This window comes from Carettochelys insculpta, chromosome 5, assembly GCF_033958435.1.
Source record: "Carettochelys insculpta isolate YL-2023 chromosome 5, ASM3395843v1, whole genome shotgun sequence".
In the NCBI taxonomy this organism is placed as follows: Eukaryota; Metazoa; Chordata; order Testudines; family Carettochelyidae; genus Carettochelys; species Carettochelys insculpta.
This window is the reverse complement of record NC_134141.1, coordinates 96,473,782-96,486,676: the sequence shown is the minus strand read 5'-3', so window position 1 is coordinate 96,486,676 and position 12,895 is coordinate 96,473,782. Positions and strand designations below refer to the sequence as shown.

The 12,895-nt window shown below is 46.5% G+C and overlaps 1 protein-coding gene across 2 annotated transcripts in view; it reads right to left on the bottom strand.

The window, feature by feature from the left end:
• The window catches only part of PLPP1 (phospholipid phosphatase 1), a 125,835-nt gene that overhangs the window by 96,072 nt on the left and 16,868 nt on the right, over positions 1-12,895 (bottom strand). Inside the window, exon 2 of one of the 2 annotated variants that reach the window (XM_074995567.1) lies at positions 9,652-9,806. The exons of the other annotated variant lie outside the window; for it this stretch is intronic. Within the exon in view, the coding sequence (XP_074851668.1) occupies positions 9,652-9,806 (155 nt within the window). The remainder of the gene's footprint in view (positions 1-9,651; positions 9,807-12,895) is intronic. 2 annotated transcript variants of the gene reach the window in all.

Sequence of the window (12,895 nt, the reverse complement as noted above, 5' to 3'; positions counted from 1 at the left end):
CAGTGGCATTCTATAAAGTGCCAAACTAATTATACAGACAAATCAATCGGTTGATTTCACAAAGAAATAAATCCAGTGACTCACCTGGAAAACTAAACAGATTTAGAGACCTTCATCTGATATGAAGGCAGGCATGATTAGAAAGGTTTCGTTGGCAAGAGGACACATCAATGGGAGAGCTTGCGCCCTAAGTCATGGCTTTAAAGCCATGCTTTTACTGAAAAATCCATGATCATTTCTTCATCTGAGTTACAATACTACCAACAAAAAACCACACCCCCCACCACAGCCACCTTATGCTAGTTATATTTGTGTAGAAAGTGTCAGATTAACTCCATTAACATACAAACCTGAAGGTCAGGCTTTATTTACCTTAACAGAGATCTGCAATATTAACATAGTAATATCATGTGACCTTGAAGCAAAGAGCAAACACAAGAGAACTGAAAGCCAATAATTAGAGTTTACCCAAAGTCCTCTGAAGCTGATCAGAGTATTAGCTTTAGGAATCAGGCTCGTAATAAAGTCATCAGTAAGAAACACTCTGCCGTTAAAGTTATTTCAGGCATTCACCCTAAAAAGTAATACATGGCTGTATCTATTTCTTCCTTAATTAAGAGAGTTTCAATAAGTCTTCTAAAACCTAGTTGTCACAGCAGTCTCAAACCTGGCCGCCCCTATTTAAAAGGTGAACAAAATTTATGCCCAAATACTCTTGGGATTGACAGCCTATTTTTGGTTTGTTTTTTTCCTTTAAATTGAAATCTAAGCATAAGGTTTTACACTGTATATTTTGCAGCTTTCTGATGCGATCCTTAGTTGCAATCTAGCTTGACTGTCTGGTAACTACAACTCTCTGCAATGTCATGTTAATTTGTGCCCATGACCAAGATGGGGGACCTCACAACTATGCCTGAAAAAAAGTATGCCTACTCCAAATTGGCCAATAAAAAGGGTCAAGACTTGATAAAGCTTGCATCTTTGTGGAAGTCCAGGTAGGTGAGGAAAGGAAGAGTCATGGGGTGTTTCACTTTTCTTCATATTACCAACTTTCATCTGCAATGTTCCACTTTGGTTACTAATATTTAAGTTCCATAAATTTCAAGTTTCATTTTAAGAAACAAATGAAAAACAGACAAGTTGAGAGATTTAAAATTAGCAGTGCAGTTAGTCACAAACAATAATGGTACACTTTTTGGATGTTTTCTTCTTTTAACTATAATTAGTTAAATTACAGCAGAATGCAGAGTGTACAGTGCTCATTTTGCAAATACTTGCAATCAAAATAGATCATACCAAACCAAGAAATAGTCTTTTCCAATTTACAGCAGTTCTTGTAATGAGGGAATATATCACAAGAATTAAGCTTACTAATGTTCAATTATATGCAAGAAACACAGCACTGAAAGAAAACAATGTACAACTTTAGAGCCTACAAGTCCACTCAGTCCTACTTCTTGTTCTGTCAATTGCTCAGACAAGTTTGTTTACAATATGGGAAATAATGCCACCTGCTTATTATCTACAATGGCACCTGAAGTGAGAATAGTGTGTTTCCATAGTGCTACTGTAGGCAGCAGCAAGGTATTTATGTGGCAGATGTGCTAAATATTCTTATGTCTGTTCACACTCCTGTGACCTTTCCAAAAACTATACATCCATGCAGATGATAGGTTCTGTCTGGTAACAACCCAAAGTAATGCATACCAACTTATGTTCGTTTTCACCATCTGAATCAGATACTACCATGAGAAGGTAGATTCTCTTTTCTGGTGGCTAAGAAAGAGAAGTTACTCACCGTAGTAATGGTGGTTCTTCGAAATGTGTCCCCGTGGGTGCTCCACAAAAGGTGTCGGGCTCGCCCGGCACCGCATAGAGAAATCTTCCAGCAGTTTCTCCTGGATCGCGCATGAGCCGGCGCGTGCTGCTCCCCTGCGCGCCCCCGGCCACGTGCGCGATCCGGACCCCGCCAGTTCCTTGACCAACCTCCTCGAATGCTCCTGAAAAAACACTAGACAGAGATCCGAAGCGGGGAGGATGGGTGGGTGTTGGAGCACCCACGGGGACACATCTCGACGAATCACCGTTACTACGGTGAGTAACTTCTTTCTTCTTCGACTGTCCCCGTGGGTGCTCCACAATAGGTGACTACCCAGCAGTAACTCAAGAAAGGAGGTGAGTAATCGGTTTATGTGCAGCTTGCCCCCCCAAGAGGACTGCTGTCGACAGACGGGTATCCGCTTGGAATACCTGATGTAGGGCATAATGCTTGGGGAAGGTGTCATAGGATGACCAGGTCGCCGCCCTACAGATGTCTTTTAACGCAATACCTTGAAGAAGGCTGTTGACGCCACCACCGCCCTGGTGGAGTGAGCCCTAGGCGGGGCCAGCAAAGGGGTCTTTTGAAGCTCGTAGCACTTTTATATACAGGACACAATGTGCTTTGAAGTTCTCTGTGAAGAGAGGCCTTCCCCTTTTGACATGGGAGCAAGAGACACCCGAAGCCTGTCCGTTTTCCAGAAGGACTTACTTCTATGTAGAAGGCCAACGCCCTCCTCACGTCCAGGAGATACAGGAGTGCCTCTTTGCTGGAGCTGTGAGGCTTCGGGTAAAACGAGGGTAAAACTATTGGTTCGTTAAGATGGAACTCTGAAGAAACTTTTGGAACAAAGGCTGGGTGCTGCCTTAGGTTACTGCCTCCTTTGAGAATACTGTGCAGGGCGGCGTTGCCATCACTGCTGGGAGCTCACTCACCCTGCGAGCTGATGTAATTGCAAGGAGGAAGGTTGTTTTTATCGTAAGGAGACGTAGGGGAACTGTGGCTAATGGTTCAAAAGGTGGACCCGTTAGCGTGCTGAGCACCAAGTCCAAGTTCCACGATGGTGGAAGCGGTTTCCGAGGGGGGTACAGGTTTACCAGCCCCTTCAAGAACCTGGTAACGAAAGGATGGGTGCATACCGTGGGCCCTTCCTCTGTATGCCAAAAGGCTGATATGGCAGCGAGGTGGACTTTTAGCGAGGATAAAGAAAGCCTGCCCCTCGAGGTCCAATAAGCATTCTAGTATTATCGGTATAGGAACGTCAAGGGGAGCTAACTGCTTGGCGGAACACCAGGCTGTGAATAGAGTCCATTTCTGCTTGTAAGTCTTCCTCGTGGAAGTCCTTCGGCTACATTCCAGGACTTGTTGGACTCCCTCCGTACATGTGCTCTCTAAGGAGCTGAGCCATGGATTAGCCATGCTTGTAGGGGCAGACCCTGAGGGTGCGGGTGCACTATGGACCCCTGAGCCTGCGTGAGTAGGTCCAGCGCCACCGGTAGAGGGAGCGGTGGGCGGTCCGACATGTGCAGAAGCAAGGGAAACCATTGCTGCTGATCCCACGTTGGGACTATGAGTATCATGCCAGCTCTCTCCCTTCTGGCTTTCTGCAAGACCTTGTGGATAAGCGCCGTGGGGGACGGGGGGAAAACGCGTAAAGTAGGGAGCCCCTCCATGAAATCATGAATGCGTCCCCCAGGGACCCCCGCTCCACTCCTGCCCTGGAGCAGTACTGGGGACACTCCTTGTTGTTCTGGGTGGCAAACAGATCGATCCGGGGAAACCCCCATGTATGAAAAATGGGCCGTAGCAGATCAGAGCGGATCTGCCATTCGTGCGTGAGTGTGAAGCGCCTGCTCACCTGATCTGCTTTCACGTGGTGAGCTCCCGGCAAGTGCGAGGCTGTCAACGTTACGTTGTTGGTAATGCACCAGTTCCACAGTCTGACTGCTTCAGCACATAGGGCACGGGATCAGGTTCCTCCTTGTCGATTGATGTAAAACATAGTGGAGGTATTGTCGGTATTGATCCCGACTACTTTGCCATGTAGGTAGTATTGAAAATGTTTGCAGGAGTTGAACACGGCTCTGAGCTCCAGTATGTTTATGTGCAGTGTCTGTTCCGCAGGGGACCATAGCCCCTGCGTCACCTTGTCGCCGATGTGCGCTCCCCACCCTATGTGGGAGGCGTCGGTAGTAAGAAAAATAGAAGTTTGTAGTTGGTGAAAGGGCACCCCTACTAGCAGATTCTCGGGGTTTTGCCACCACGCTAAGGATCTGCGCACCTCTGTCGTGGGCGACACCACCCTGTGCACAGTGTGGGATGCCGGTTTGTAAATGCTTGCCAGCCAATGCTGCAGGCTTCGCATGTGCAATCTGGCATTCTGTACCACAAACATCGCTGCCACCATGTGGTCCAGCAGCTGTAAGCACGTTAAGACCGGCACCGTGGGACTATATGTGATGACTTGCACCAGCGAACTGATGGTGCGGAAGCGGGCGTCAGGTAGGTACACCCTTGCTGTAATAGAGTTTATGCGTGCCCCTATGAACTGTCTTGTGTGGGTTCGGTCTTTGACTTCGCGAGGTCAATGACTAGGCCCAGTGAAGAAAATGTGTCCGCTGTGACGCGTATTGTGCATAGGACCTCTGCCTTCGAGGCCCCTTTCAGCAGGCAGTCATCCAGGTATGGGAAGATAAATCCCCCGTCTGTGCAGGTAGGCTGACACCACTGCCAGGGTTTCGGTAAAGACTCTGGGGGCCGAGGAGAGGCCGAACGGAAGAGCCCTGTACTTGAAGTGTTCCTTGCCGACCATGAAGCGGAGGAAGCGCCTGTTTGCCAGGTGGATCGTTATATGAAAGTAAGCATCTTGTAAGTCGAGGGCTGCAAACCAATCTCCATCGTCCAGTGCCGTGAGTATGGAGGCAACTGATCATCCGAAAACGTTGCTTGCGCAAGTAGCGGTTGAGGCCCCGAAGATATAGGATGGGCCTCCAGCCTCCTGTTTTCTTCTCTGTTAGGAAATAGTGTGAATAAAAACCTTTCCCCTGGAATTGTTCCGGCCCTCTTTCTACCGCCCCTATGAACATAAGGTGGTCCACCTCCTGCTTGAGCCTTGCCTTGTGGGCAGCGTCCCGGAGGCGAGGCCTGGAGGGAGGCTTCGACAGTGGGAGCGACTGGAAAGGGATCGCGTAACCCGTGGCTATGATCTCCAGCACCCATTTGTCTGTGGTGATCTTTTACCATTGGGGGTGGAACCGTCTGAGGCGGTGATGGAACATGAGATGAGTGGCATTGAGCGATGGTAGTGATAGTGCAGCCCCCAACATACCCGTTCAACTTGTTGCCTTTGGGCCTGTCCCACAGGCGTAAGGCTTTGTTGAGAACGTCGCCTGGGAGTTCTGTACTGTTGCTGCTGTTGATGGCGCCCTTGGTCGTAGCCCCATTGATACTGAGCGCGCTGCGTTGGTACGGGTAGTGTCTTTGCTGAGGATAATATTTTTTCTTCCTGTATGGAGGAGTATAAATACCCAAGGTTCTAAGTGTAGCTCTCGAGTCCTTACTGGAGTGGAGGACCGAGTCGGTTGAGTCTGTAAACAGCTTTTGCGTGTCAAAGGGAAGGTCCACGATCTTCGCTTGTAGGTCCCTCGGGATACCTGATGCCTGGAGCCAGGATTCTCTACGCATGACCACTGCTGTAGCCGTTGAACGTGCTGCCGTATCCGCCACATCCAAGGCAATCTGGACTCCTGTCCGCGATGCTGCGTAGCCCTCTTGCACTATTGCCTTTAACACCGGCTTCTTATCTTCCGGAAGTGAATCCATGAGAGGAGTAAGCCTGGAGTAATTATCAAAATTATGGTTCGCTAGGTCTGCCGCATAATTTGCCATTCTCAATAGCAGGGTAAAGGAGAAATATACGTTCCTGCCAAACAGCTCTAGCTTCTTAGCATCTTTGTCCGATCCCCCCGATTTGTACTGAGAAGCCTTTGACCTCCGCTGGGATGATTCGACCACTAACAAATTTGGTTGTGGGCGACTGAAGAGAAACTCCATGCCCTTTGCCGGGACGAAGTACTTATCATCCGCTCTCTTGTTCATAGGCGGAACGGAGGCCGGAGTCTGCCATGTGGTGGTGGCGGCTGACTCCATAATGGCTTCGTCCAGCGGAATAGCAATTTTGGATGAAGCCGGGGGTCTCAAATTTTTCAGGAGTTTGTGATGTTTCTCCTGCACCTCTGCCATTTGAATGCCTTGTGTGAAAGCCACCCTTTTAAACAGCTCCTGAAACTGTTTGAGGTCATCTGGGGGGACAGACATCCCCAAGGGCCATGGCCTCATCTGGGGAGGATGAGGAGGAACCACTAGGGTAAACCTCCCTCAAACCCTCAGGCTCCTGCGGTTGATGATACACTTGCTCGCTGGAGGATTTTGAAGGAAAATCTCGGGGTTCTAAAATTAACTCCCCTTGAGATAAATTGTGCTTCCGTCCCCGATCGGGAGTGTCCACGGGGGTACTGAACGGCCGGGGGGGACCTGCCCCTGGGCGTAGGCCTGGGGTGTCTGTGTCCAGCAAGAAAAGGACGACCATGGCAGCACGGGCAAGGGTCCGGGGATGGAGACTTAGACCACTCGCGGGGTGTGTACCCCCGATGTCTGGGAGAGCGAGACCTCCGCGACGACACAGATAGAGGTGAAACTGGTTTGTGATAGTGCTCCAGGGGATCCAATCCCAGAAAAGGTGAAGATGGCCCAAGCCATGGTGACATTGGTTGGAGGAATGGAGAAGGAGGTTCTGGATAGGCCGGTGGAGACCTAGGCCTTCTGGGCGACGTGTGTAGCACAGGGAGAGGGCTTGTTGCTAGTAGCAGCGCAGCCCTGTCCAGAGATGGGCTGCAGTGCCGGGCTTTTGATTTTGCCTTGCCCCTCCCCTGCAGGGCTGGCACCGCTCCCTCCTGTGCCAGGGATCTCGGCCCCGCTGTCGGCGCCACGCTTGGCACACTCAGCTGCGGTGCCATGTGGGTAACTTCCTCCGGTGCCTGCAGGCTCCCTGCCTGGCGGCCCTGCACCATTGGTGCCACGGGGGCCCGTGCCGCCTGTGGCAGTACCACTGGTTCCAGCGCTTGCCTCGCTGATGCTCTCGGTGCCGCGGGTGATGGTTGTTGTGTAACCGGAGGCTGAGCCTCTGCCACAGGCGCTGCCGCTTGACTGAGTACGCGGCTGGGGGCTGTGCGCTCCACTCGTCCCACTCGCTGAAACCGCCGGCAAGGATCAAGCTGGGGAGGGTTTCCTCTGTTTCTGCACCGAGGGGGTCAGAGAAGCTGCCTTCCTCTTATGCAACCCAGAGGGCCCTTCTGGGTGACGCTTCGCCGGCAAGTCCGGCTGGAGGGCCTTGTCAAGCAAGAGCATTTTAAGACACATTTCTCTGTTCTTCCTGGCCCTGGCTGTGAGCTTAGCACAGTGAGAACACTTCTGGGTAACATGTGATTCCCCCAGGCAGCAGATGCATTCACTATGCCCATCTGAGGCCGGCATAGCTTCACGAAAGGACTCACGCTTTTTAAAACCTGAAGAGGCCATTGCGGTGAGTCCTTTACTGTTAATAGGGTACTTAGCACTTAATCCGTGCCTTTTTACCCCAATCACGGTCATTGGCCTACAGGGCAGTGGGCGGCCTACTGGCCTTCACGTCCACTCTTCTCTTTTCCGCTCCCCCTTTTTTTTTTTTAAGCCCAAAAAAAAAAAAAAAAAAAAAAAAAAAAAAAAAAAAAACAATTTACACGTAGAAACACTATCTAATCTGACTCTGGCCTTAGCCTGAGTGGATTCCGTCTGCAGCTGATGGCAGTTGAGAAGGGGACCAGATTGCAAACATGGCCGGGGGCGCGCCGGGGAGCGGCGCGCGCCAGCACATGAGCGATCCAGGAGAAACTGCTGGAAGATTTCCTATCTGCGGCACCGGGCAAGCCCGACACCTTTTGTGGAGCACCCACGGGGACACTCGAAGAACAGAATAGCTCCCATACTGGAGTGTTTCTCTTTTAAAGACTTCTGAAAGAACGCTCAGTAATGACAGGATTTTTAGAAGGCAAGTCAAGTTCTTAAGCCTTTGGTTGAGTGTTTTAGCTCTTTTTAGAAATCTCAGAGTAGTACATTCTTCATGTTTTGTCATATTTGCAGGTAAAGAGTTCTTAAGATGAACACATGCTGAGTCATCATCTGAGGCTGCTATAGTATGAAACAGAAAAACGTGGGTTTAAAAAAAAAAAAAGTAGAAGATATACAAATCTCCCCCAAGGAGTTCAGCCATAAAATGTAATTAATACTTCTAACACCCCCCCCCAACGCACACTGAAATGTGTTGTCTGAAATGGTGACCAAAACATGAAGGGGCAAATGAATATTTATCACATCTGGTATATAAGTATCTTGCAATACCAGCTACAAAAGTCCTCTATGAACACCTCTTTTCACTTTCGAGTGATACTGTAGAGAACAAGCAGACAGCATGACCTCCCATAAAATGTAAGCCAAATTGTTTCTCTAAACAATTAGCTGAACAAGTAGGACTGATTGGACTTGTGGGCTCTAAAATGTTACATAATTGCATTAAAAAACCAACAATATGAAAGAAAGTCTATTTTTTAAGTTGCAGTTTCACAATGAAGATGGCTCTACAGTACTTGTATGAGGTGAACTGAAAAATCCTACTTATTTTTGCAGTGCAAATATTTGAGGTAAAATAGAATACCAAGTGTGCTGTGATCACGATGTCAATAGAAGATTTTGAAATGTAAAATATACAAGAAACATTGCAACTGATACTGTTTTTGAAAAGCAATTAAAATTGCTATCACCCATGACAATTTGTTCTAGCCACATTTGATTAATTGCAGTTAAACTTGTGCAATTAACTAGACAACCCTCCAAACTGGCATATTACAGCTTTGTCAGTTCTCTCCCTGAAAGGTTTGTAGAATTTTTTTTAACCCTTTTTATGGCACTTGTTTATTTTCCAAAGGCAGCAATAAGGTCTAGCTTTCCAACTCCATAATATACAAAATGAAATATAATGCTGTTACAATGATTAATCTAGCACCTGGAATCTTAGCAAGTTGCAACATGGATTAAAAAGACAGAGACCAAGACTAAGACTTTTTCCAACATGGATTTGGTCAGCATCAAAAAATCTTCAAGCCAAAGAATGCTCTGAAATAGGCAACTTGTTCCTTGGTAACTCCTGGGGTAGCTTAGCACCCAGCCCCTTTTCTGCAAACCATCTGATTAGATTCTAAGTATCCAAGTCTAACTGCAATCAGACTCTTGAGGATCCAAGAATTCATCATGTGTATCTTTTGGTCTATGGGTGCAAGGGGGTGGGGGAGTACCTATGTAGGCCATATACACAATATAACCAGAGCTGCTCACACACGGATGCTTGTAGAATAAGAGAGACTTCATTTGTTACATATAAAGCTTCTCAGTTATTTACTAACTGACACTGCAGTCTGTTCTGACCAGGGATGTACAAAGTTTCCAGCAGCACTGCAAAATACAAGATTATTTACATTAACATATGTAACCTGAACAAGCAGAAGTTGTTCACCACTTACAGGTTTTGATAACTTCCAGGTTTCACTGCAGCTTAATGACTCCATTACCTTTCTTGAAGTTATTTTAGTTGCTACAACAATCAATACAAATAAAGGGCTATACACATTTTTTTCTGATAGGTTTCCTCCCTCTGGCTCCAAACATCTGTATCACAATGATGACTTCTTGGAACCCTCTGAAGTCTCTTCCACACACAGATGGCTAGAAATTCAGCTACTTACAGAGAAAATGGGCAGGGTGAACCCCACTGAATAGAGGACAGTGGATGTGATGGTACTGTCATGGAATGGATACTTGATGCTGTCATCATTACAGAAAAAGCCTCTCTGATACGGCTTTATTTTGGCCAAGTTTAGAACACCAAGGGGTAAGCCAGCTGTTGGGGGAAGGAAAAAAAAGACACAGATGGTTAAATTAAAGTTTACTTTCAGTCATGGAGAAAGCTTCAGAACATGCAAAAAACTTAGTTCCCCGTGAGTCAGTGCAGGATATTAAATACCATGCAATGCACACCACTTACCCAACTCAGTGTAAGGGCTGGCTCTTCGGGACAACACAATAAACCCTTGATCTAATGGGCTAACGGGGGTGGGGGGGGGGGGTGGGAGTAGTCCATTAATGCCAAAAGTCTGCTATCTACCAATGATTATACTGTATTATGATGCACTGACCTTCGCAGCCCATCACTCAGTCCTGTCCTCTGCTGCTCTTTTCCCTCCCGCCCCCTTCTCCTCACACCTTCATCTTCCTCTCCCAATTACCAGGAGGAACTCAATGGCAGCCTGGCTCCTTCCACCTCCTGCTGCTCTCAGCACTGCAGCTCCTCCAGCCCTTGGCTCTGAGCTGCCCATGCAAAGGTAGAGTGTGGCTGCCGCCCGACCCCAGCTGGCAGAAGCCTCCGATACCATAGCTGCTGCTTCACGCCCATACAGGCAGTGGCAGCCAGGCAGCAACATGCTCCATGCACACAGGGCCCCTCCGGCCCCAGCCGCTGCAGCGGCCCCTCTGGCCCCAGCAGTAGCTTTAGTGAATCGATGGCATTTATGCAGTGAGGGGAGGTCTGGCAGTGCCCATTATTTCCAAAGTCTGTTATTTCAGGGTCAATTAGGAGGTTTACTGTACGTAACATCTATCTACAACTGCAGAAAACTGAAGGGAAGCACGGCCTTCAAAACAAAAAAGTTTTTTTTGTTTTTTTTTTAAATTGATTAAAAGTGTTGCCAGAGACACTGCACCAAGCTTTAGCCCATAAAACTGGTGACACTCCATCTCTGCTTTTGTTGAAAAAGAACACTGGAGGACAGAATTAGGCCCACTTATTCGTTTCTTTTTGTTTTTGTTTTTAAAAGAAATGACCTTTAATCGAATTAACACCATGTAGAACAACTTAAATTCTCATTAAATATTGTCCGCTAAAGCTGGAGGAAAACAGAACCTTTCAGATTTTATTAGTCAAGGGGCTAAGTCTCATGAATAAATACTTCTGAAACGGGAAAAGGAGATGAATTTCAAAAGACTATCAGGAGACTCTAGACATTCTGAAAGGATTAAGCTAGTTTATGTTAAAAAAAAAAAAAAAAAGACGACATGTCACACAGTTTGCTTGCCACATTCTTGTAGATTTCAAAGTGGACCATGCATAAAGGCTGTATCTAGATTCAGCCTGGCTGCCAGCAGCATGATGCAAATGAAAGCTCACAAAATTGCAAATGGATGGGCATTTACATATTCACACTGCTCATTTGTGGCAGAAAACAAGCTATGTCGACATGGTTCTACTGGCAAAACCCCCTCTGTTGCTAGCCCCTTACCCCTGATTTCCCACCCCCACCCCCAGGGAGAAGGGGCTAATGAGGGATTTTTTTTTTTTTTTTGCTGACAGAACCACACCTACACAACCTCTTTTCTGCTGAATATGCAGATGTCCATCTATTTACAATTTTGTGAGCCCTCATTTGCATCATGCTGCTGGTCTGAAACTAGATGCCGCCCATGTGAATAGAAGATGGTTCTTTATATTTAGGACTCTTCCAGCAGTAATCTGTTTATTTGGCTCATAGCTGCCCTTCAGAATATTTTATTAAAATCGATGTAAAAAGTTCATCATGAAGATGACATTAATCCCTTTATCACTGGGACTTACTAGAGTATGATTACAAAAATCAGTTTCTACCGATTCATAAGTCCCACTACAACTAATAAATGAAGCAGAACAGACTCCCTTCTAAAAACAAAAGGGCATGCCTCTCTACTAGCTAAAGAGCCCTTTGAATTCAGCAACAAGCTACTCCAGTATGGTTACCAAACACTAGTTATTCTAACAAAAGATGTAAGCTTGTAGAGGTACTATTTCCCATGGAAGATTTAAATTCAAGAATCCATTCCCCCCCCCCCCCCCCAAAACTGTGTCTACCTTTCAATACCCAACTTAATTTTCTTCCAGCCTCTTCTATTCATAAGTCTGTGCAATGTCAAATAATTTAGTCAAGAACTCGCAACTCCTGAACATCAGAATGAATAATCCAGAGACTAAAGACAAGAATGGGCAAAAGTTAAACTCTGGAATCCAAATCTGTAAAAATGTGAGTCAAGGTCGGTGGGGAAAGAGTCTCAAAAAGGTCCAAATCCCAAATCAGCCGTGTAGTTTTGGCTCTGCACCATAACCCTAACCAGATGAAGCCCATATATTAGTTCAGAAAAAACACTCAAACCTTGTGAAAGCAGCTCACCACAAAGTTTAGCCTTTTTAAACTAAGTCTCATCCTGACAATTGCCATCTCTTAGGTTTAGGCTATTTCAGGGCCCATAGCATCACCTCCTTGATTCAACTCTGAATGACATCTTTCCATCTCTTAAATTAAGCCATGTACTCTATTGCCTTCAGAAGTCTTCACATGGGAGCTTTTGCAAATGCAGAGGGACTCAGAATTCCTGTCTAACTCAAGTCTTCCATATTTGTTCATATAAAACAAGGAAAACTAACACCACTTGGCAATAAGTAGAATACTCTAACAAGAAAAATGTTCAAAATCATAGCCAACAAAAACTCACAATTCAAGGTTTTAAAAAGTGAAACACTATGAACAAAGTCGAGGAGACATGCGCTCATCACCACCACCAAGCTTCAGAAAAAAGGCTCTCTTTTTGAAGTGACTTTGAAGGAGAAGGAATTAACAGTGTAAAAAGACAACTCCATGGCACGGATTAGTAATTAGAGCACAGGGAGAAGAGTAAGACCTTGACACCAGCTTTTGCAAAAAAATTGCATGTTAATTGTGTGCAGTGAGGCAACAGACCACAAATTCCAATTTGTTGGACTTCAACACCTCAGAGAACCTGATTTTTTTGAAATCTGGATTCATTAAGACTAATGCTTGCAGTTAGTACATACACATACACTGTGGATGGGCAACCTCTCATGTGGTCATCGGGGCCATGCCCTGGATGGCCATGAGACATTTAGTT